This window comes from Erinaceus europaeus, chromosome 21 (genome assembly GCF_950295315.1).
Source record: "Erinaceus europaeus chromosome 21, mEriEur2.1, whole genome shotgun sequence".
NCBI lineage: Eukaryota > Metazoa > Chordata > Mammalia > Eulipotyphla > Erinaceidae > Erinaceus > Erinaceus europaeus.
The window spans coordinates 28091409-28112778 of NC_080182.1; the positions used below are offsets into that span (position 1 = coordinate 28091409).

The window sequence follows — 21370 nt, forward strand, 5'->3', positions numbered from 1 at the left end:
GGAGTGCTGCACAGCCTACTGAGGGAATGGCCCCTGGCCCCCCAGATCCTGTCTTCCATCGAGCTGCTCCAGCACTCTCTGCCGAAGATAAACCGCAGCGCCTCAGAGCCCTCGCTGCACCGCGCAGCCCACACTGAGGACATCAATGCCTGCACGCTGACCACAGCTCCCAGGCTGCCCGTCTTCTAGCGCCCTGCTCCCCTGAGAAGCTGCTGCTAAGGACCGTCACTGCGCTCTCGGGCCTCAACTCCGTGGTGCCTTCGCCCCTTCCAGCCTGGAGGAGGAAGGAAGCATGCGCTGCTCCCTCCACAGACAGCGGCCACGTGCTGAGGTGACTGGCAGCAGACGGGGGAGTTTTGCACAGAATGCACCAAGTGGCTGCCTGCCGGCCTGCTTTGGTACTAAGACTTAACTGGGGGTTTCGGAGCCCCCTACACTGAACTGAGTCTTCCAGGAGCCGCCCCACCTTTCCAGCCACCACCTAGATGCAAGGAAGCCAGGAAAACGGTTTTCTTGATGATTTGGGTTTTAATTTTGTTTTTATTGCGCCTGATAAAATACAATTATCCAGTGGTTCCTTAATTGTGTTATTTTAATAAAATAAATTAAATGTAGGCTCAATGGCTATTTCCTCCTTTAAAAAGCCATGCTGTCCCCACCCGTGGACTCTGTTCATCCTCTTGCTACTCTCAGGAGATGACGTAAAATGATGCAGAAGAACACTAGCCCGGGCGGACTTTCTATCCGCTTTAATGCATTTCATAAAACACGTGACGTCTACAGCTGCTGATAAAAACAGGGAACTTAGGCTGGGGGCTCACTGCTTCGGCAGGTTAAGCTTCAGAAACGCTAATAGGCGATGCCATGTGCTCCGCTCTTAGGAGCCCTGTTGCCCAGACCAGGAGGGAGCCTGCCGGGATGTCACTGAGATCACACACGACTGCAAATCAAAGCCAGACTGTGCTAGGGGTGCGACTAGGTGACCAGGAAGGAGGCACCCGGGTGCTGACCGGGAGGGGCGGCTCAGGGGAGTGTGCGACCATGCACGCACAGACATTAGCGAGGGGACGTGACGGCCCCAGGGCCGAGGAGAGCCAGCATGAGGGGCGGCTAGTGCATCGGCTACAAAAGCAGCGACTCCACACAGTGTCGGGCTACTTTATGTCCTCTGTCCCCTGTCCCGTGGAGGTGACGAGCAGACCCAGCAGCCGGCCTACCTGGGGTGCAGGCACCCCGCTGGGGCAGCTCAGGGCTCAGCCGGCTCCACACCCGACAGGTGCATGAACAGGTCCCCAAGCTCTGTCATGTCCACGTCCTCTGTGCCAGGGACGTGGTGGCTCTCTCGGTTCTCAATGAAATCCCAGAGCCGCACAGAATTGAGGAACTGCAGGGATGAGACAGATTACTGTCTGGTGATGATGGGGAGCGCTCCCCACCCCCTCACCCCCCTGGAGCCCCAGCCTCACCCGCACGGTGCCTTCAGAGCTCAGCTGTTTCCGAGGCTTCTCGGGCTCTGCCAGCCGCCCATCAGGGTACGCGTGGCGGTACAGGCATCTGCTTCCAAACGGGCAGGTCCCTTTGCCTTGTTCGAAGTATTTACAGGCCTTCTTCCTGGAGGAGGACACAGAGGTGGTGCCGTCTCCACAGGCTAACCTCACTGTTCCCAACTAAGAGCGCCCGTTTGATCCCAGGTCATCCCCCCTTGAGTGACACCTGCCTGGGGACTCTCAAAATCCCCTCAAATCCCCGTGAAACCATCGCCTAATCCCCCCGAGCTTGCTGGAAGGTGGTGGGGTATGCCACTGCACCCACGGCTAGTAGAGACCCTCCCCCCTCAACTGGGCTGCTCCTGCCGCCTGGTGGACACACTGAGGCCAGAGTAGCGGAGGCAGCTGAAAGGAGCTGTCTCAGAACAGCTCAAGTTCCTACTAGATCCAGCCCTCCTCAGATCACGGGTTGGGGAAGACACGGAGGGGACTGGCTGGTGGTGCACCTAGCTGAGTACACAGGATCTGGGTTCAAGTCCCTGGGCTCCACCTGCAAGGGGGAAGCTTCACAGTGGTGAAGCAGGGCTACAGGTCTCTCCCTACCTCCCTTCCCCCCACCCCCAGTTTCTCTGTCTCTATGAGAAATAAATGACAAGACATCTGGGAGAATTAAACAGCAATAGGTCATTTGAGAGAAGATGGCTTTTAAGTAGAGCAGGCCACTGTCAGGCAGCTAAACTCCCATTGGACACCCAGCGTTTCTAGCCTAAAGAATTAAATACAGCAACCAACTTCTCGAAAGGGACCGAGGAGGGGTCCAAATACCACACACTGTCTCTAAGCTGAGTCATCACACTCAGCTGAGACGGACAAGACAACACTGGACTGATCCAAACAGCCCCCAGAAAATCAGGCCTCCATAATGCATAAACCTCCATGATCAGTAAACCTCGGAGAATCCAGTCTCCAGGGGCCACCTTTCCCACGCCAGGAAAAAATGTGATGAACCACTAGAAACCAACTTGACAGATTTCCAAGCAGCCTCGGAGTGTGGTCAAGGTGGACAGAACTGGAGACCTGTGGGGAATCCAAAGGCACCACATGTAACTGGAGTACAAGAAGAGACAGACAGGAGAAGGTAGATTTGATGAAACAATGGCTAAAATGATAACAAGCTGAGAAACAGTCATGTCGATGATGGAGGCAACCAACACTTGACAGCAAACTGCTGGAACCAGGACGGGAGCAAAGATGATGGATTAGTTTGAATCAGATCACAGTAAGTCCACGTGCTGGAAGAGAGATCAAAACCTTACACCAGCCAGACAACCATCAGGATAGTGTAGGGTTCCACCTACCCTTCTGAGTGGTGAAGACACTGTGACAGTGAAAAACCTCCTGACGAAATCAAAACAGCTCATCACACAATCCGCGCATTAAAGGGGGGGGGGGGGGGGAGTTCAGTGCATGGGGCTGACCTGGAGGGCGCTGCTCTGCCCTGAGCGGGACCCAGGTTCCAGCCTGCCCACTGCAGGAGGAAGCTTCTGTGCTTCCTCTTTCGGAGGGGTGTGTGTGTGGGGGGTCTCCCAGGAGTTACATCCAAAAGGAAACCCACTGGAGGGGCCAGGTGGTGGTGCACCTGCTTGAATGCACATGTTGCCACGTGCAAAGACCCAGGTTCAAACCCCTGCTCCCCACCTGCAGGGGGGAAGCTTCTTTATGAGCTGTGAGCCAAGGCTGCAGATGTCTCCCTCTGTCTCTGCTTTCCCTCTCAATTTGTCTCTGTCCAAAGTAAATAAAAATTTAAAAACACTTCAAATGTGGCCCAGGATTAGCCAGAGCTATGGATAAGCACGACACGACAAGCAGAAGGCCCCAAGTTCAACCTGTCACTGCATGTGCCAGCAAAGTGATGCTCTGGTTCTATCATAAAAGATGGCTTCCTTCTGGAGCCAGCAGAGAAGGGAAGCAGTACTTTGGGGAGGGGTGGTACAGTGGCTCGAGCTCTGGACTTAACTGTGAGGTCCCAAGTTTAGTCCTTGGCCTTGCAAATATCAGACTGATGTCCCAATCCTCTCCTATTTCTCACTAGAGTTAAATGGGCCTTCTCCTGAGGTAAGGGAGTGAAAGATCTATACACCAAAAACTCTTAAGATGGGGAAGAAATCAAAGTCTGGACACTGAGGGAGAATGCGGGCGGTGATGGCGACAGCGGTCTGCGTGTAAAGGGGCTGAGTAGGGGGCTTCTCTTCAGTCTCTGGAGAAAGCACACCTGCTGCCACCAGGGTTTCAAGCCTCCAGTACTGTCTGTACATCAATTCCTGTTGTTGGCAGTCAGTGTATGGGTGACGGTGACACTAATATAGTAGCTCAGGAACAGAAATATATTGCAGTAGCGTAAGAGTGTACAGAGAGGAGGCCTGTGTTTCCAAGTCATCAACATACACAGGAGACGGAAAGCTATTTTGTGTTCATGAACTGGAAGAATTAACATTATTAAAATGGCTGTAAAGCCTGAAGCAGGATCTGGCTCAAAGTAATCGCTATGAAAATCCCAGCAGCATTCTTCAGAAGTTCACAAAACTGATTTGGAATTAATGAACAGAACTGAGAATCCAGAATAAAAGTGCATGTATATGGACACTAATTTGTAACAAGTGAGCCAGAAGCCTAGAGAGGAGTAAGAAAACTTCAAAGAACACCGTTGGGAATGGAACAAAACTAGACCATCCTCTAACGCCAGCCATATACACTGTTGGTTCAAAACGGCTTACAAAAGACTTCAAGGTAAGACCTAAAACACAACGCACACAGAAGACAATACAAACAACGAGCTTCTTGACATCAGTCTCAGATGAGACAAAGCCTCGACTAACAGGAAGGAAACAAAAGCAAAAATAAACCAATGGGACTGCCTCGACATAAACTTCTGCACAGCAGAAACTGTCTGCACTGGGAGTTGAGCGGTAGTGCAACGAGTTAAGCGCACACAGCACAAAGCACATGGACCAGCGTAAGGATCCCGGTTCGAACCCCCAGCTCCCCACCTGCAGGGGAGTCGCTTCACAAGCAGTGAAGCAGGTCTGCAGGTGTCTCCCTCTCTCTGTCTTCCCCTCCTCTCTCCATTTCTCTCTCTCCTATCCAACAATGACATCAATAACAACAATAACTACAACAATAAAACAACAAGGAAGGGAATAAATATTTTTTAAAAAGAACAAAAAAGAAACTGTCTGCACATGGACTGGATGACTCAGCTACTAATATTTCAGTGTTTGGTTATTTCATATATATATATATATATATATATATATATATATATATATATATATATATATATATATTTTCCCTTTTGTTGCCCTTATTTTTATTGTAGTTATTATTGTTATTGATGCTGTTGTTGGATAGGACAGAGAGAAATGGAGAGAGATGGGGAAGACAGGGGAAGAAAAAGATAGACACCTGCAGACCTGCCTCACCGCCTGTAAAGCAACGCCCCTGCAGGTGGGGAGCCAGGGGCTCGAACAGGGATCCTTACGCCTTAACTTTCTGCACTACCACCCAACCCGTTTGGTTTATTATTTCAGGCAGTCTGCAGACAATGCCACTCCTATCAAGGTCCCAGTGGCATGTACCACAGACTCAGAACAGTGTAGGAAGGCAGCATGAGGGTCACACAAACCAATCTTCACACCTGTGGCCTGAGGTCCACCTTAAGCCAGATCTGAGTAGTGCTTTGGTAAAATAAACAAAACCCCGAAAATTTTATCTGAAGCCACAAAAGACCCCAGACAGTTAAAGATGGAGGAAGCTTGTGCCTGGACTTCAAACCATCACATAGCTGTAGGCATCAGACGATCTAACACTGGAGTGAAGTCACCACCAGAACAGAACAGAGTCTAGAATTCCCCCCACACACACACACATGGTCAGCACATGGCAGAGAATCCCCAGGAGGGAAAGGAAGGAAAAGTCTCTTCAGTAACTGGTGTTGGAAAAACCACACAATCACACCTAAGAATGAAACTGGGGGAGTCGGGTGGTAGCACAGCAGGTTAAGTGCACGTGGCGCAAACTGGAGTAAGGACCCCAGTTCAAGCCCCCAGCTCCCCACCTGCAGGGGAGTCGCTTCACAGGTAGTGAAGCAGGTCTGCAGGTGTCTGTCTTCCTCTCCCCGTCTTCCCCTCCTCTCTCCATTTCTCTGTTCTAGCCAACAACGACATTGATAACAACAGTAATAACTCCAACAACAAAACAAGGGCAACAAAACGGAATAAATATTTTTAAAAAGAAGAAACGAAGCGATCCTCACACCACACAAAAAGTCAAGTTGAATTAAAGTCTTTAATGTAAGACCCCAAACAATAAACCTAGAAAAATAATTTTCTCCGCATTAGTCTTATCAATGATGACTTCTGATTTGACACCAAAAGAACACAAAAATTTGACTAGTTCAAACTAAGAAGCTTCTACAAAGCAAAGGAGACCAATAAAAGCAAATTAACTCACTAAGTATATAAAAGCCACATAACCAAACATTCAAAGAAACCAGACTCTCTCACCCAAGCCCCACAGGTCCCAGGTTTAATCCTGGGCACCTCTGATAGCAGAGCTGAGTAATAAGTGAATATTTAAAATCTAAGTATGTTTGGAGTGATCAGGTTACAAAGGTGAAGCCCTCAGGAATAGAGCTGGACCTTCTGTGAGAGAGGCCCCAGAGTTCTTTCAGCTCTTCCACCCTGTGGGATGAGGGCACGAGGAAACCTCGCCTGCCAGGATTTCTACCAGTCTCCACGGTTGTAAGTAAAAAACATGCTGTGCGTCCCTCGCTCTGTGGTGTTTTGTCACAGCAGCCGGAATGTGTACCACATGGATACAATAGTCAAACTGAGAGCCTCAAACAGCCCCGTCCAGGGCAACTCACTGGACAGTGGGCATCTGACTTCTGGGTGATCACTGAGACATATGAACCAAGTGGAAACTGGCCAACAAAGGTGGAAGTGCAGCAGAGAAACCAAGGGTGGAAGTACTTGTTTCTGCTGATGACACGTGAAGCCCCAGCCTGCATCACCCACACCACATCACAAAGTCTAGTCACTGCATCTCTGCTCCACACGACTGTCTCCCTTGTGGATTTGCCCACACTTCTACTCCTGCCCCTTTGAACACGACAGTCATGCTCTGACCTTGGCCACTGCTGTCACTACCTCCTCCATCCAGAACCTTCTTCCCATGTGCTTCAACAGGGCTTGCAGCCCCACCCCAAGGTCTTCACTTGGCCTGCTGGGGGCATCTGCTGGCCTCCCACGTCCTGTTCCCTGTTCCAGACTTGCTTTACTCCTTAGCCCTGATCATAACAACCACTATCTCATTTCTTACTTTCTTCCAGGAGATTAGGAGTGAAGTGGGTGGGACTTCTGCCCTACCTCTAGAAAGGCCCACTGTGTGGGGCTCCTCAGCCAGTGTCTGCTGGGTGAGTGCAGTGATCACAGGTGGCAAGTTGTCCTTCCTGCCAGAAACAGGCTTTCTTGGGGATTCAACAAGCACCCTTGTTCATGTCTGCACCCCAGTGCAGTTGTGCATGGTTTGAGCCCCAGATGCCCAAAATGCCCCTTTTGGGAAAGGGAAGGGGAGGCCTTGCAGGTAAGTGACAGTGACAGTAGAATGAGAGGCCTGACTCAGAGCACTTACCCCATTCCTTGTTTGAAAGCTTCAATCAACTCATTCTTTTTATTCTGATCTTCCACCCAATACACACTTGGAATCACAAATTCTGATATCACACGGCACTCTGGACAAGACCTGAAAGAAGAATCAGGTTTGTAAGAGACTCTGACAAAGCCTATGTGCCATCTTCTTTCAGACCCCTTGCTCAGGGGTGGGAGCTGGCACAGTGGAAGTACAGTGGTCTTGCTTGCCTGAGACTCCAGACGCCCAGCTTCAATTCCCAGCACCACCATATAATAGAATTGAGCAAAGTTCTGACCCCCAAGTAAGAAATAAATCTTATGAAACAACCTTTGACCATTCTGGGTGGTGACCAACCCCAAACTCTAAAAGTTGCTATCATCACTCAGGAATCTTATTTACTGTGAAAATTACTGTGTAATTAAAGAGACGACTCAATATTAGATGGGCCAAAATGTGAGTAGAGGCTTCTCTGGTTAGTAAGCCTGGGAAAGGTGCCTGACACTGTCACCGGGAAGACGCAAATCAGAAGCTCAGGAGACCAGCACTTCACACCTTCCAAGATGGGCAACCTCAACAGAACCAAGTGCTGCCACAAGTGGAGCCCAGCTTCTCAGGGCTGGTGGGACTAAGAAAGGCGCAGTCACCTGGCTTCTCTCTAGTCCTCTTTCTTGAAACTCTAGCTCATGTGAAACGGAAAAGCCTGTACTGGCTCCACAGAGCACCCACAGCCTCAAGGGGCCTACTGAGCAGGTGGGAAAACGTGGTTGAAAAAGGACAACCAACAGCTGGCCCAGGCAGCCTCTGTCCTGTCAGCACAAGAGGCTGTGCCCTGTGACACTGTCACACGGGGAGCCCTGCCCTGGGGCCCAGCACGCCCCAACCCGCCACAGCCCTCAGGGGGTGGCCTGCATTTAAAGGGGACAAGTGAGGGTGAGGGGGCTGCAGGGGCAATGGAGGGCGCCAGGTCAACTCTCCCCACAGCTTCTGCAACTCAGGCCCTCATCTACTTACTTAATGATGGGGTTCTCAAACTGCTTGGCACACCTCCACTGCCGGATACAGGACAAGCAGTAGGTATGGTTGCAGCTGGAGAGGATCCCGAACCTTCTCTCCGAGGCCGATGCCTTCTCCAGGATCACCTCCATGCAGATGCTGCACACTTTGTCCTGACTGGCCTGGAAGGCGAAGGCCTTCTCCATCTCGTGCTCGAACGTCTCCATGCACATCTGATTGAGGGAGAAGAGGGAGATGTCTTAGTTCTGAGCTGCTGGGCAGCGGCTGCCAGTCACATGCCCACAACCCTGCTCAGGAAGGAGGCCAATAGAGTCCCAGGCTAGGTGGGGCCCAGCAGCCCCTGGATCCAAGGCGTGCAGCTCTTCAGACCACAGGAAGGACTTCCAACCATCAGTGCTGCAGGCCTTGCTTTCTTAATATTTTATTTATTGATTGATTTAGATAGAAATAGAAATCAAGATGGGAGTAGGGGGACAGAGAGGGAGAGAGACACCTGCAGCCCTGCTTTACCACTTGTGAAGCTTTCCCCCTGCAGGTGGGGACCAGGGGCTTGAACCTGGGTCTTTGCACACTGTAGTGTACGTGCTTAACCAGGTGTGTCACCACCCAGCCCCATCCTCTCTCAATCTCTGTCTCTATCCAGTGACTAGTTAGCAAAATATATATTTTGAAAAAAAAGAAAAAGAAAAAAGAAAATGCAATAACTTTTAAAAAGAAAGGCCAGTGGGCAGGCATTGCTGACATTTTTGCATTTTTGTCACTTGGTGCTTCCCAAGCCGCTCACTGTGGAGCCACAGGAAAGCGTGCCCTCACCTTCTCATGAGCTCGGCGCTGCTCTGGGTCACAGGGGTGCAGAACGCGCAGCCGGCAGATGTCACACAGGTCCCCGTGTAGGTAGGCGCAGGCATCCCCGAAGCGGCACTCCCCGGCCGCTGCATAAGGGCACAGTGGCTGCGCGCCGCCCGTGTAAGAGCTGCAGGCCTCTGGATCATCCAGGCCACTCCTGATGGCCTCCAGGTAGGACTGTGGCTTCCCTTCCAGGCTGGCCTGGGGCTCGCTGCGGCCTGGGGGACCACTCACCACACCCAGAGAGCCCTGTTCCTCGGCCCCGCCAGTGAGATCTTAAAACAGAGCAAGGGAGAGTGAACACTGGCCTGCCTGTCTAGTAAGGACTTAAACTAAGAGCAACTCTGATCTGGGGTGTTACTGCGGGGGATGCATAAGGACAAAAAAAAACCAGCAAAATGGAACTCAGGCCAAGAGGAAAAAACAGTACACCCACACTGACAATACTTGTAAGAATAACAGAGAACCCAAACTCCTAGCTGGAAACACTGGGAAAGAGCAAGACAGACCATAATATTATGTATGTGCTAAAGTTACTGTTAAAAGACAGTAAGTATGAAACAACATGCACAGCAGCGACACTAAGGAGGTCCAAGTCACGGGGAGTCGAGGCCAGCAGGGTGGAGTGTGACAGTAAAGTCCTGTCATTGGTCAACAGAACAGATGCACGTGCAGCTGGAGGTGAGCAGCGACAGCTAGACTCCCACGCAAGACCCCTGGCTGCAGGTGCCAGACTAAGGCTTTGGCCTCTGCCTCGTGAGATGTAGCACACCTTTAGGAAACCACCCGGGGTCCTAGGCCAGTGTCAGGCTGCTCATAGCACACTGGATGCCTCGGTGGTTACGTGGGCCAGGGGCTGGCTTGCTGGGGATGGAGTCTATCTTATCTGCACAAGTTCAAGATAAGGCCAACTTTCATATAATTTACAGACTTCTTCCTCCCCAAGCCTTGTTCTAGGCTACACACTTCCAAAACCCCAAGGCTACAACCACAGGTGTTGACTAACACCAAACAGCACCTACAGCACCAGAAAACGAAGACTGAGCTGACCTCCGAGCCAAATAGTGACACACCTGCTCTGTATCAGAAGGTGCGGCCGTAAGACCCGGAAGCTGGGCGTGTGGGAACCGGGACCACTCAGCACAGACAGTTACATACTAATAAAAAGGTCCCATCTCAAGTTTTGCCAAGCCAAGCTTGGGGCCTGTCCAGCACTGGGTGGGAGGTCAAGCGGCCCATCTTAAACAGGGTCTGTTCTGTTCTGTGTGTGTCAGGTCAGCACGAAGGATAGGGACAGGAGCACCAAGAAAAGCCAGTCTCTTTCCAAAAAGACAACGAAAGGGTTCTGCTCACTCACTTCGGTCTCTAAGTACCAACGTTCTCTTTTCACGTTTCCCAGGCTCGTGTAAGTTTGTTTTCACAATAGATGCAGTGAGGTCGGAAGGAGGGTGAGGACTGTGGAGGCCGGGGGAGGGCACAGCGTGGGGCATGGTGCCCACAGCACCACCAGCTGCAGCAGAGGGCCTCGTGTGATCGTATCTAAATAAAACACACAGCAGATGCATTATGCACACATGACATGCATACGCCTCCCACCCTTCCCAGACACAAGAAAGACTGTTCGTCCTGCTCTCGTGGAGGAGGAAAGTGAGACACTCTCCCTCCATGTTTCAATCAGTGCAGCGCCTATCAACTAGTAAGGACTGCCTTGCAATTCAGAGTGATTGAAGTGCTGTCCGCCCCTCTGGGCCTCAAGGGGGCAGACAGGACACACAAAGGAAGCCCAAAAATTCCAGATGCTGTACCGAAGACTCCTGGCGCTCTCAATGTCCTTTCAGGCAAAGACCTCCAAAATGCTGCTAATGGCCCGTGTCACTGGAGAGTGGTCTCTCTTGGATTGGTCTCTGGGTACCCCAACAGGGCCGGGCAGGTGGTCAGCTCACACCACCCCCACGCAACACAGAGGAAGGACTGAGGGGAGCTTTGCAGCCCAAGAGAGGACAGAGCAGCACTTTTCTACAAAAGCACAGGGGGATTTCTGAAATGTTTCCTGCCTAGGGATGGCAAAACTTGCTTGTTATCAGTGGATTAAGAGAGCGAGCACTGAGGGCGCTCACAGCAGAAAACTGGTAATCACCGAAATATCGACCACATGAGTAACTAAGAAAATGATGGCATATGAACATCAGAAACAGAAAGCTACAGTTAGGGGATAAGTAGCAGCACAGGAAAAAGCTTTAGACTGGAGTGGAAGGAAGGTCAAATGTAAAATCTTACGTCTATTTTGAGAGCAACTGTGTAACTTTATACTCCTATGAACAAGGCCTACAAGGTGATTCTGAACAACTGAAATTACTTTTAAGCCAAAACCGAAGCTTCCCAACTTGTTGCTTTACTTTCTGTACTGCTGTTATATTATTTCTAAACTAAAAATATGAGGGATCAGGCGGGGGCACACCTGGTTGAGCATATATTACTATGCACAGGGACTCTGATTCAGACCCCTGATGCCCACCTGCAAGGGTCTCTCCTCCTCCCTCTCAATTTCCCAGTCCCTCTGGGAGGGGGGGGGGAGCTATTTCTTGGTTCAAAATTGCCCTTTTGAAGACCTGCAGGTTCAGTGCAGGGCTCGGGCCTTGAGAGCCTCAGCAGCTGGGGAGTTGCGGGGTCTTACCTGCAGCGGGTCCCATAGGCGCAGCAGCCCTTCTGGTAGTACTTGCAGATGGTAGACGGCTTGCTGTTGGCCAGGTCATGGGAGAACAGGCACTGGCTTCCTTCCCGACATACACCATGCATGAAGTACCTGCAGACAGAAGCAGAGATATAGGCCTCAGAGGCACTCAGCCTTGATAAATCCCACACAACTAACTGGTGGTTATGCACAGTGACTAAAAAGGCTCTACGGGGCCTGGAGAGAGAGCTATCTAGGCCCTTGATTCTAAGACAAATGATTTTAGATGGTCATGACTAAATGAAAGCTTTTCTGGAAGAAAAATCATCCCATACATTTCTTTCTTTTTTTCCCCAGAGCCCTGCTCAGCTCTGGCTTATGGTGGTGCTGGGGACTGAACCTGGGACCTCAGGATGAAAGCCTCAGGATGAAAGTTGTACCCATTATGCTGTCTGCCCAGCCTGATCCCAAGTATTTCTACTTTAAGTCACAGCCTCTTTTTACAAATATATTTTTGTTTTATTTTGAGAGGTAAAGACCAGAACGATGCTCAGCTCTGGTTTATGGTGGTGCTAAGGGACTAAACCTGGGATTGTGGAGCCTGAGGGATGAAATCCTTTTTACATAACTACTATGCTATCTCCTCCACCCATCTCTTAATCAGAGATGTCAGCTCCATAGCTGAGAAGGTAGGTTCTAAGTAATCCTCAGTAAGCATTCCTCTGTCCTTGGTCCTCCTGGGGCTTACAGAAAATGGTTGTGATGAAAGTGGGGAGCCCAAGGTTCAAGCTGCAGCCTTGCTACCTATGAGCAAGATACAAAACCAACTACCTGGAGCTCGATACCTTTATCAGACTTTAGTTTTACTACTTTACTGGGTGAGATTCTGAAAGACTCAAGCTGCTAACAGATACTGTCAACAGAAAGACATTAACACTCTTTGAAGACAGTAACATCCAAAGGTACAAAAACACAGTGATGGGGACCAGGCAGTGGTGCACCTGGTTAAGTGCACACACTGCAGTGTGCAAGGACCCAGGTTCAAGGCCCTGGCCCCCAAGTGCAGGGGGAAAGCTTCATGAGTGATGAAGCAGGGCTGCAGATTTTCTCTTTGTCTCTTCCTATCTCCCCCTCGCCTCTCAGTTTTTCTCTCTCTATCCAATAAGTAAATAATAAAATTAAAAATATTAAAAACACAGACACAGTGTCTGACATTCAACTGCAAATTATTAGACAAATCTTTAGATTCCACCTATGAGTGAATCCATTTAGTAGTTGTGTTTCATCTCTTTTTTTTTAATATTTATTTTATTTATTTATTCCCTTTTGTTGCCCTTGTTTTTTTATTTTTTATTGTTGTAGTTATTATTGTTGTTGTCGTTGTTGGATAGGACAGAGAGAAATGGAGAGAGGGGAAGACAGAGAGGAGGAGAGAAAGATAGACACCTGCAGACCTGCTTCACTGCCTGTGAAGCGACTCCCCTGCAGGTGGGGAGCCGGGGTTCGAACCGGGATCCTTATGCCGGTCCTTGTGCTTTGCGCCACCTGCGCTACAGCCTGACTCCCGTCTTTCATCTCTTTACTTACTTCACTAAGCACCATCACATCCAGTTCCATACACTGTCCCAAAGGACACTATGGTGTCTTTTTTTGATGGTATAGTAGTATTCCATGGAATATATATCCTATAATTTTTTAGCCAGTCATTTGTTATGGGCATTAACAGATACCACAAAAGAAAATCTCAGAACAGTGGAGAGTGCAACAGAAAGAATCTAAACCACAGCACAGGGAGGAGGAGAAACTTTTTTCTTTCTTTTAGCTATAAAGGAGAGTAGAGGGGGGCCAAGCAGTGATGCACTGGGTAAAGTGCACAGGGTACAAAGAACAGGGACTGGCTTAAGGATCCTGGTTTGAGCCCCCGGCTCCCCACCTGCAGGGGATCGCTTCAAAGCAGTGAAGTGGGTCTGCAGGTGTCTAACTTTCTCTCCCCCTCCTCTCTTGACTTCTGCCGACTTCTCTCTGTCCTATCCAGCAACAGTAACTCCAAAAGCAGCAATGACAACAAAATGGGGGAAAATGGCCTCCAGGACTAATGCAGGTTGAGCCCCAGCAATAACCCTGGAGGAAAAAAAAAAGTGTAGAACTTGCTCTCAAATACAATTAAAAAAAAAAATCAACCTAGAAAATACATGAAACCAATGCTTTCAGACTTGGATGAAAGGTACCAAGACAGGCTCTTGAGAGCATGGAACCAGGTGCAGTCTTAATGAAATGAAAAGATGAGGCCTGGGCTTCGAGGAGGCTGAAGGGAAGGGGTGGGGGAGTTTAAGAAACCTCTAAGCAGAATCACATAGATATCAACTGGCTTTTCAGAAAGGCATGGCAATAATTCAAAGGGCAAAGGAAGGACAGTCTTTCCAACAAACCATACTGACCCTGTATGGGGGGAGTGAGGGAAAGGGATTCAAATCCTATGTATCTAACGTCTCCCAATATGAACGAAGAATGTAACATACCTTGTATGTATTCTATCCAAAGACATTTAACTTGAATCCAGCAAAACCTTAATTCTCACTCCCAGTGAGTTTATAGGAAACAAAGGGGGTTAGAAATAAACTAGAAGACATGAGGAGGAAATAATCAGATACACAGAAAAGAACAAACTCTTTAATGTCATGGGAAAAGGTGGCAAATATACTAGGTCTGAAAAATAGTGGGGGGGTGGGGCAGTGGCACACTCAGTAGAACACACATCACGATGTACAAGGACTAGGGTTCAAGTCCCAAACCCCAGCTATAATGGAGGAGAAGCTTCATGAATGGTGAAGCAGGGCTGCAAGTGTCTGTCTCTCTCCCTATCACCCCTACTCTCTCGATTTCTGACCATCTTAATCCAAAAAATACAGGTAATAAAAAACAAAATAAATGGCCACCGGGAGTGGTGGATTCATGCAGGCTCCAAGCCCCAGTGACAATCCTGGTGACAATGAAAATAAATAGGAGATTGTCTGGTACTTTCTTAAAAACTTCCCCTGCAGGGTGAAAGCTTTGCAAGTGGTGAAGCAGGGCTGCAGGTGTCTCTCTTCTTCTCTATTGTCCCTTCCCTCTTGATTTCTGACTGTCTCTATCCAATAAAGAAAATAATAAAAAAAAAACTTACATGAGTCAATAACCCCATTCCTGGGTGTTAACCAGGAAGAATGAAAACATCTTTAGGCCAAAGAGAGAAAGCAATAGGTCCTGAGTTTGATCCCTAGAGTGTCATATACCAGACTGATGCTCTGATTATCTTCTCTTTCTGGTTATTAATGAAATTGTCCCCCCCCCCAATAAAAGATATTGGATCTATGCTATGTGTTTCTTAACCACAATTAAAAATTTAAACAGCACCTAGTATAATCTCATTTTTTGGCTAAATTGACAAAAAACATACACATAGATACATGCATTTAAAAATGGAAAGTTGTGGGAGTTGGGCAGTAGAGCAGCAGGTTAAGTGCAGGTGGCGAAAAACGCAAGCACCGGAGTAAGGATCTGGGTTCGAGCCTCCGGCTCCCACCTGCAGGGGAGTCACTTCACAGGCAGCGAAGCAGGTCTGCAGGTGTCTTATCTTTCTCTCCCCATCTATCTTCCCCTCCTCTCTCCATTTCTGTTCTATCCAACAACGACATCAATCATAACTACAACAATAAAACAAGGGCAACAAAAGGGAATAAATAATAAGTATTAAAAAAAACCAAAAAGTTGTATGAGAGTGTTGAAAAAGCAGCAATCCTTGGAATGAGGCATATAAATGGATTTTTACTTTTTTCCCTTGCTCTATACTTTCTACCATTTCTACCATGCACAAATACCATGTGTGTAATAATACTTGTTGGGATTTTAAAGTCATGTGCTTGGCTCAATGCCCCGGCCCCACCTGCACGGGAAGCTTCACGAACAGCGAAGCAGTGTTGCAGGTGTCCCTTTCTCCCTTTCGGTTTCTGTCTCTATCCAGCAGTAAATAAATACGAGAATAAGGAGAGACACGAGACACGAGGTGCCACGTGCAGGTGAGGACCAGGGGCTTGAACCCAGGTCCTTGCGCTCGCTCCTCGGGGCGCGCTTGCCCAGAGCCACACCTGGAGGCACCACGGGCCTTTTCACAGGAGGGAGAATCACCGGCCTGTGGTGCCTCCAGGTGTGGCTCCCGCACCGAGCAGGGCAGCTTCAGCTCTCAGCCCCGCCCCTCGGGACAGGCCTCCAGCAGCCTGCAGCTCCTCGAAGTTTCCTGTCGCGTGGCCCCTCAGACCCCCACACCCCCCCAGGCCCCCCTGTGGCCCCCTCAGACCCGCCCCGCTTCCCCTTCAGAGCCCCACCCCCCGCATCTCCCTCAGACGCCCCTCGGTGGCCCCATCAGACCCGCCCCGCATCCCCCACAAGCACCCCTGCAACCTCCCACGGGAGGGCCCCCCACATCCCCCTCAGTGGACCCCCCCGCATCCCCCAGACCCTCCGCATCCCCTCAGACGCCCCCGCGTCCCCCTTAAACCCTCCGTCCCCCCCATCCTCCCACATCCTCCCCAGATCCCCCCGCATCCCCTCAGACGCCCCCGCGTCCCCCTTAGACCCCCATCCCCCCTAGACCCCCGCATCCCCCAGACCCCCCCGCATCCCCCTTAAACCCTCTATCCCCCCATCCCCCCGCATCCTCCGCAGATCCCCCCGCATCCCCTCAGACGCCCCCGCGTCCCCCTTAGACCCCCATCCCCCCTAGACCCCCGCATCCCCCAGACCCCCCCGCATCCCCCTTAAACCCTCTATCCCCCCATCCCCCCGCATCCTCCGCAGATCCCCCCGCATCCCCTCAGACGCCCCCGCGTCCCCCAGGGCCCCATCCCCCATCCTCCCCAGACCCCCGCATCCCCCTCAGACCCCCCCGCGACCCCCAGACCCCCACATCTTCCCCAGACCCCCCCGCATCCTCCCCAGACCCCCCCGCACCCTCCCTCAGACCCCCCCGCATGCCCCTCAGAGCCCCGCGGCCCCCTCGCGCAGCAGCCCCCCGGCCGCCGCCGCGCGCCCTCACCTGCAGGTGACCTGCTTGGTGCTCATGGCGACCGGGCTGTAGAACTGCAGAGCCGCCGCCACCGCCGCCGCCGCCGGCTCGCTGCTCCGCCACCGCCTCGGCCCTGCCCATCCCGCGCGCTCGCGTCACGCCGCACCACCCGTGCGCCACCTCTACAGCGCCGGCCGGAAACCCTGCCGCCGTCACAATTGGTTCCGCCCGGGGACCGAGGCCGGTCCCACCCACAATACTTCCGGTCCGGTGTTCTCAAGCCTCCGGTCGGAACGGCGTCCCAAACCTGTTCATGCCTGCCGACGGGCCTCCCTGTTTAGGAGGTTCCCGGGGGGACCCTCCGTCCTGAGCCCCCGGACCCCTAGGCCCCGACCGCCTCGCGCCTTCAGCCGGCCGCTTCCGGTTCGTAATTGTCGATCCGGAAACACCCCGAAAGGCGCTTCCGGATCCTCAGTTCCGGTCTCAAGGCTCCAGCCCGCGCAACGCCGCTTTCCATTTTAATTTAATTAATTAATTTATTTATTTATTTATTATTTATTTATCTGTTTATTTATTTGCTGTTTGTTTCCCCAGAGTCCTGCTCAACTGGGATCGAACCTGGACCTCGGAGCCTTGTCCGGGAGAGCCTGTGCGGACTGTGTGGCCCCCAGCGCCGCCGTCGTCGGCATTATTACTATCATAAATATCATTACTATTATTATTACTATCACATTGTCATCATGTTCCCCGGAGCCCTGCTCAGCTACAGCTGATGGTGATGCCAGAGATTGAACCCGGGGCCTCAGGGCCTTGGCGGGAGAGTCTGTGCAGACCCCTGTGCAGGCCTCTCAGCCCCCAAATCTATTTTGAAACTCAGGTTGAACCATGTCGTTCCTCTCTAGCCCATCCAAAGATTTTCGTTTTATTAAATACATATTTTTTAATTTACTGGATAGAGACAAATTGAGGGGGGGAATAGACACCTGCAGCCCTGCCCTGCTTCCCCCCTGCAGGTGGGGACCAGGGCCTTGAACCCAGGTCTTGTGCACTGTAACTGTGCTCAACCAGGTGCACCACCACCTGGCCCTGACTTGCTTCTTTTTTTTTTTTCCTTTTTAATTAATACTAGAGACCGAGACTGACTATATATAGTAAATGCAGAAAACATGTGTCTGCCCCTGACTTGTTTTTGTTAGTAGTGATTTAATGCTGATTTACAAAACTCTGAGCTAGCGTTTTTATTTTCTTTTGCCTGAATTGTTATAGAAGCATACAGTCATGAAACTTTTCAAGGTACCTTATTATTAAACTGGAGCACTGCTCTGTTCTGGCTTGTGGTGTTGGGGGCTGAACCTGTGGCTTTCTGGAAGGTGGGAGTGCGCATAGACTTCCCTGGTGGCTGTGGGGTGGAATTATACACTGAATATCACATGCATGTGGACATCAGCTATGCACTGTTATCTTAAAACCTTGTAACCCACCATTAATCACAAATAAAAAAATGAAAATGGGGTCGGGTGGTAGCACAGCGTGTTAAGTGCGGGTGGCACAAAGCGCAAGTGCTGGAGTAAGGATCCCGGTTGGAGCCCCCAGCTCCCCACCTGCAGGGGAGTCGCTTCACAGGCGGTGAAGCAGGTCTGCAGGTGTCTATCTTTCTCTCCCCCTCTCTGTCTTCCTCTCCTCTCTCCATTTCTCTCTGATCTATCCAACAACAAATGACATCAACAACAACAATAATAACCACAACAAGGCTACAACAAGGGCAACAAAAGGGAGCAATGGCTTCATGGTGCAGGCACTGAGCCCCAGCAATGACCCTGCAGGCAAAAAAAAAAAAAAAAAGAAAGAAAGAAAGAAAGAAAGAACAAGCTTAGGGCTTTAGGGCTTCAGATCCTCAGACACAAGAGAGTTTTTGCATCACCACCCACAGCCCAGCAGCCCAGGGTCACATTGCCAGTATCCCAGGGTTACCTTTAGAGCTTTTCCAGGTCACACCTAAAGGGAATTGCTTTTTCTCACCTCTAGCTCTTTAGAAACATTTTGCTTGCTTTTGACCCACAGGAGCCCTGATGGTGTCTGTCTGTCTGTCTGTCTTGCTCAGCACAGTGCTCTCAATTTCCATCTCTATGGTTGCAACGGCAGGATATCCTCATTTTTGATTCCTCGGTTGCTTATCAATTTACAGCAGCTTCTTTATCTATTCTTCTCATGGACAATTGGGATGTTTACCTATCTTGGCTACTGTGTGCAGTGCTCAGTAAACATCGCTGCATAGGCAGCTCTTTGCTGTCCTGAATTCGTTTCCTTTGGATCCATATTTTCATGTTGCAGATGTCTTTCCTCTCCCTCATTCTCCCCTTACTGTTCCTGTCTCTGATCTGTTACATGTGGTGGTGGGTGTGGTATAAGCTACTACTAAATCATTAGTGAAATAAAAAAAAAAAAGGATTCAACTTCCAGGCAGAGCTATGAGCAGCAGATCACTTTCTCTCCTCTCCGGATCAACTAGGAATACTAAAGGAGACCACCTGGGACCGAAACAAGACAGGACTAGAATGACCACAGGAACCCAGTAAATCACCGGTGAGTACAAACACCTGTGGCTGGTGACAGGAGAGAGGAGCCTAAGGAGAGATTAAGTGACTGCTAACAGTTCAGCAGTTTATCAGTTGAGACACCACCTCCAGTTTGCTCCACCAACAAGGGGACAGCTGAAGGGAGGAGAGAACTCCCCAGAGACTCACCAAGTGCAACTCTGAGTCTCCATTGCTACTACCCTCAGAATCTGGAGCAGCGACAGGGAGGGACACCAGGGGACAGAGATCTAACCGGGAAACTCAGGAGAAGACCTATACCTTGGTAGCATAGCTAAGGGGCTGTGAAAGTCTCTGCATAACCACTGGATTATCTCTGCCACACCCTGCTTTATCTCTTGGTCAGGAGTCAGTGATTAATCTGAAGCCTATTGATAGTTTAAAAGCCCTCAGGCTCCCATAGCCTACAGGGAAGGAAAAAAAAAAAGGCTTTTAAACCACTGAGCTCCAACTTAGAGATTTAAATACTATTGAAACAACTGTTAACTTCTGCCACCGTGAACCCTTTAATTAACTTACTTAGACACAAGTCAATCCAGGCAATAGTGATCAATAATTTGAAAAGTACTGATAAAGGGAACTCATAATATATAAAATGGTTAAAACAACAAGAAATATTGGAGAATCGAACCAGGACAAGAGCCCAGCTAAAAGTCCTCCAGAGGGTGAAGCACAAAATAACGAGTTCAACATCCAAACATTAGCTAAGGAAATAATAACAGGAGTGAGTAAAGAATTTGAAAAAATTATAATAAAAAATACAGGAACAACAAATGAGAATATGGAAGAAAATACTAATTATCTCATGGTTATTAGAGAGCTGAAAGCTGAAATCGCTGAGCTAGGAATGCAACTAGCTGAACAAGCTAAAACAGTATCAGAGCAGGGCAACAAAATAGATGAACTCCAGAAAACAGTAGAGGGCAGAGAGAATAGAATCTATGAGGCTGAAGACAGAATTAGCAAGATTGAGGATGAATTAGAGACAACTAAAAAAGTAAGAGATCTCAAAAAGAGATTAAGAGATGCTGAAAACAACAACAGAGTCCTATGGGATGACTTCAAAAGAAACAATATACGTATTATTGGCATACCAGAGGAAGAAAGAGAAGGAGAGGAAGAAAGCATTTTCCAGGCCATAATAGCTGAAAATTTCTCTAGTCTAGACACCAAAGACGAAAGATTCAAGAAGCCCAGAGGATCCCAAACAGAATTAACCCAGACCTAAAGACACCAAGACATATCATACTTAGAATGGAAAGGAATAAGGATAAAGAAAGGATCCTCAAGGCTGCAAGAGAAAAAGAGTCGCCTACAAAGGAAAACCCATAAGATTAGCAGCAGACTTCTCCATATAAACACTATAGGCCAGAAGAGAATGGCAAGATATCTATCAAGTGCTCAATGAGAAAGGCTTTCAGCCAAGAATACTATATCCTGCTAGACTCATTCAGACTAGATGGAAGCATCAAAACCTTCTCAGACAAGCAACAGTTGAAGGAAGCAACCATCACCAAGCCTGCCCTGAAAGAAGTTCTGAAAGGTCTCCTATAAACAATCAGACCACCACAAATAGGACATATATCAAAACACTCTAAAACTCTACAAGAATGGCGTTAAAATATCTTCAATCTTGGATATCAATAAATGTCAAATGGCCTGAATTCACCTATTAAAAGACACAGAGTAGGAAGATGGATCAGAAAATACAACCCAACAATATGCTGTCTACAGGAAACCCACCTAACTCAACAAGACAAACACAGACTTAAAGTGAAAGGATGGAAAACTATCATACAAGCCAATGGCCCACAAACAAGGGCAGGAACAGCTATTCTCATATCTGACACGATAGACTTTAAAATAGATAAGATTAAAAAAGATAGGAATGGACACTACTTAATGCTCAGAGGATCAGTTAATCAAGAGGACTTAACAATTATTAACATCTATGCACCCAATAAGAAGCCATCTAAATATATCAAATTTCTACTGAAAGAGCTACAGCAATATATTAACAGTAACA

General features: G+C 49.3%; 2 protein-coding genes and 1 long non-coding RNA gene across 8 annotated transcripts in view; 2 read left to right on the forward strand and 1 right to left on the reverse strand.

The window, feature by feature from the left end:
- The window catches only part of RAF1 (Raf-1 proto-oncogene, serine/threonine kinase), a 55852-nt gene extending 55238 nt beyond the window's left edge, over positions 1-614 (forward strand). For all 5 annotated transcript variants that reach the window (XM_060180709.1, XM_060180708.1, XM_016185561.2 and 2 more), the window contains one exon: positions 46-614. In XM_060180709.1, the coding sequence (XP_060036692.1) occupies positions 46-189 (144 nt within the window). In that variant the 3' untranslated portion in view covers positions 190-614. The remainder of the gene's footprint in view (positions 1-45) is intronic.
- On the reverse strand, positions 509-16983 carry MKRN2 (makorin ring finger protein 2). Of its 2 annotated transcripts, XM_007517090.3 has the most exons (8): positions 16781-16983; positions 11713-11841; positions 10396-10577; positions 9006-9313; positions 8190-8404; positions 7179-7289; positions 1467-1611; positions 509-1384 (listed from the first exon to the last, which is right to left on the reverse strand). In XM_007517090.3, the coding sequence occupies exons 1-8, from the start codon at positions 16804-16806 to the stop codon at positions 1247-1249; spliced, it is 1254 nt and encodes a 417-aa protein (XP_007517152.2). In that variant the 5' UTR covers positions 16807-16983; the 3' UTR covers positions 509-1246. The 2 variants fall into 2 exon arrangements, with proteins under 2 accessions (XP_007517152.2, XP_060036700.1); XM_060180717.1 differs by lacking the exons at positions 10396-10577; positions 16781-16983.
- Positions 16984-17048: 65 nt separating this feature from the next.
- Positions 17049-17477, forward strand: LOC132535299 (uncharacterized). Its single transcript, XR_009547089.1, has 2 exons — positions 17049-17173; positions 17345-17477. It is a non-coding gene; the product is annotated as an uncharacterized LOC132535299 (long non-coding RNA).
- Positions 17478-21370: the final 3893 nt, after the last annotated feature.

Bases quoted from the DNA above. Each gene is read 5' to 3' on its own strand.
- MKRN2 (XM_007517090.3), bottom strand. From the start codon at position 16,806: ATGAGCACCAAGCAGGTCACCTGCAG. The intron at 8,405-9,005 runs GTGAGGGCACGC...TCCCTCAATCAG, and splicing joins AGCGCCGAGCTCATGAGAAG to ATGTGCATGGAGACGTTCGA. The intron at 7,290-8,189 runs GTAAGTAGATGA...TTCTTCTTTCAG, and splicing joins TTTGAGAACCCCATCATTAA to GTCTTGTCCAGAGTGCCGTG.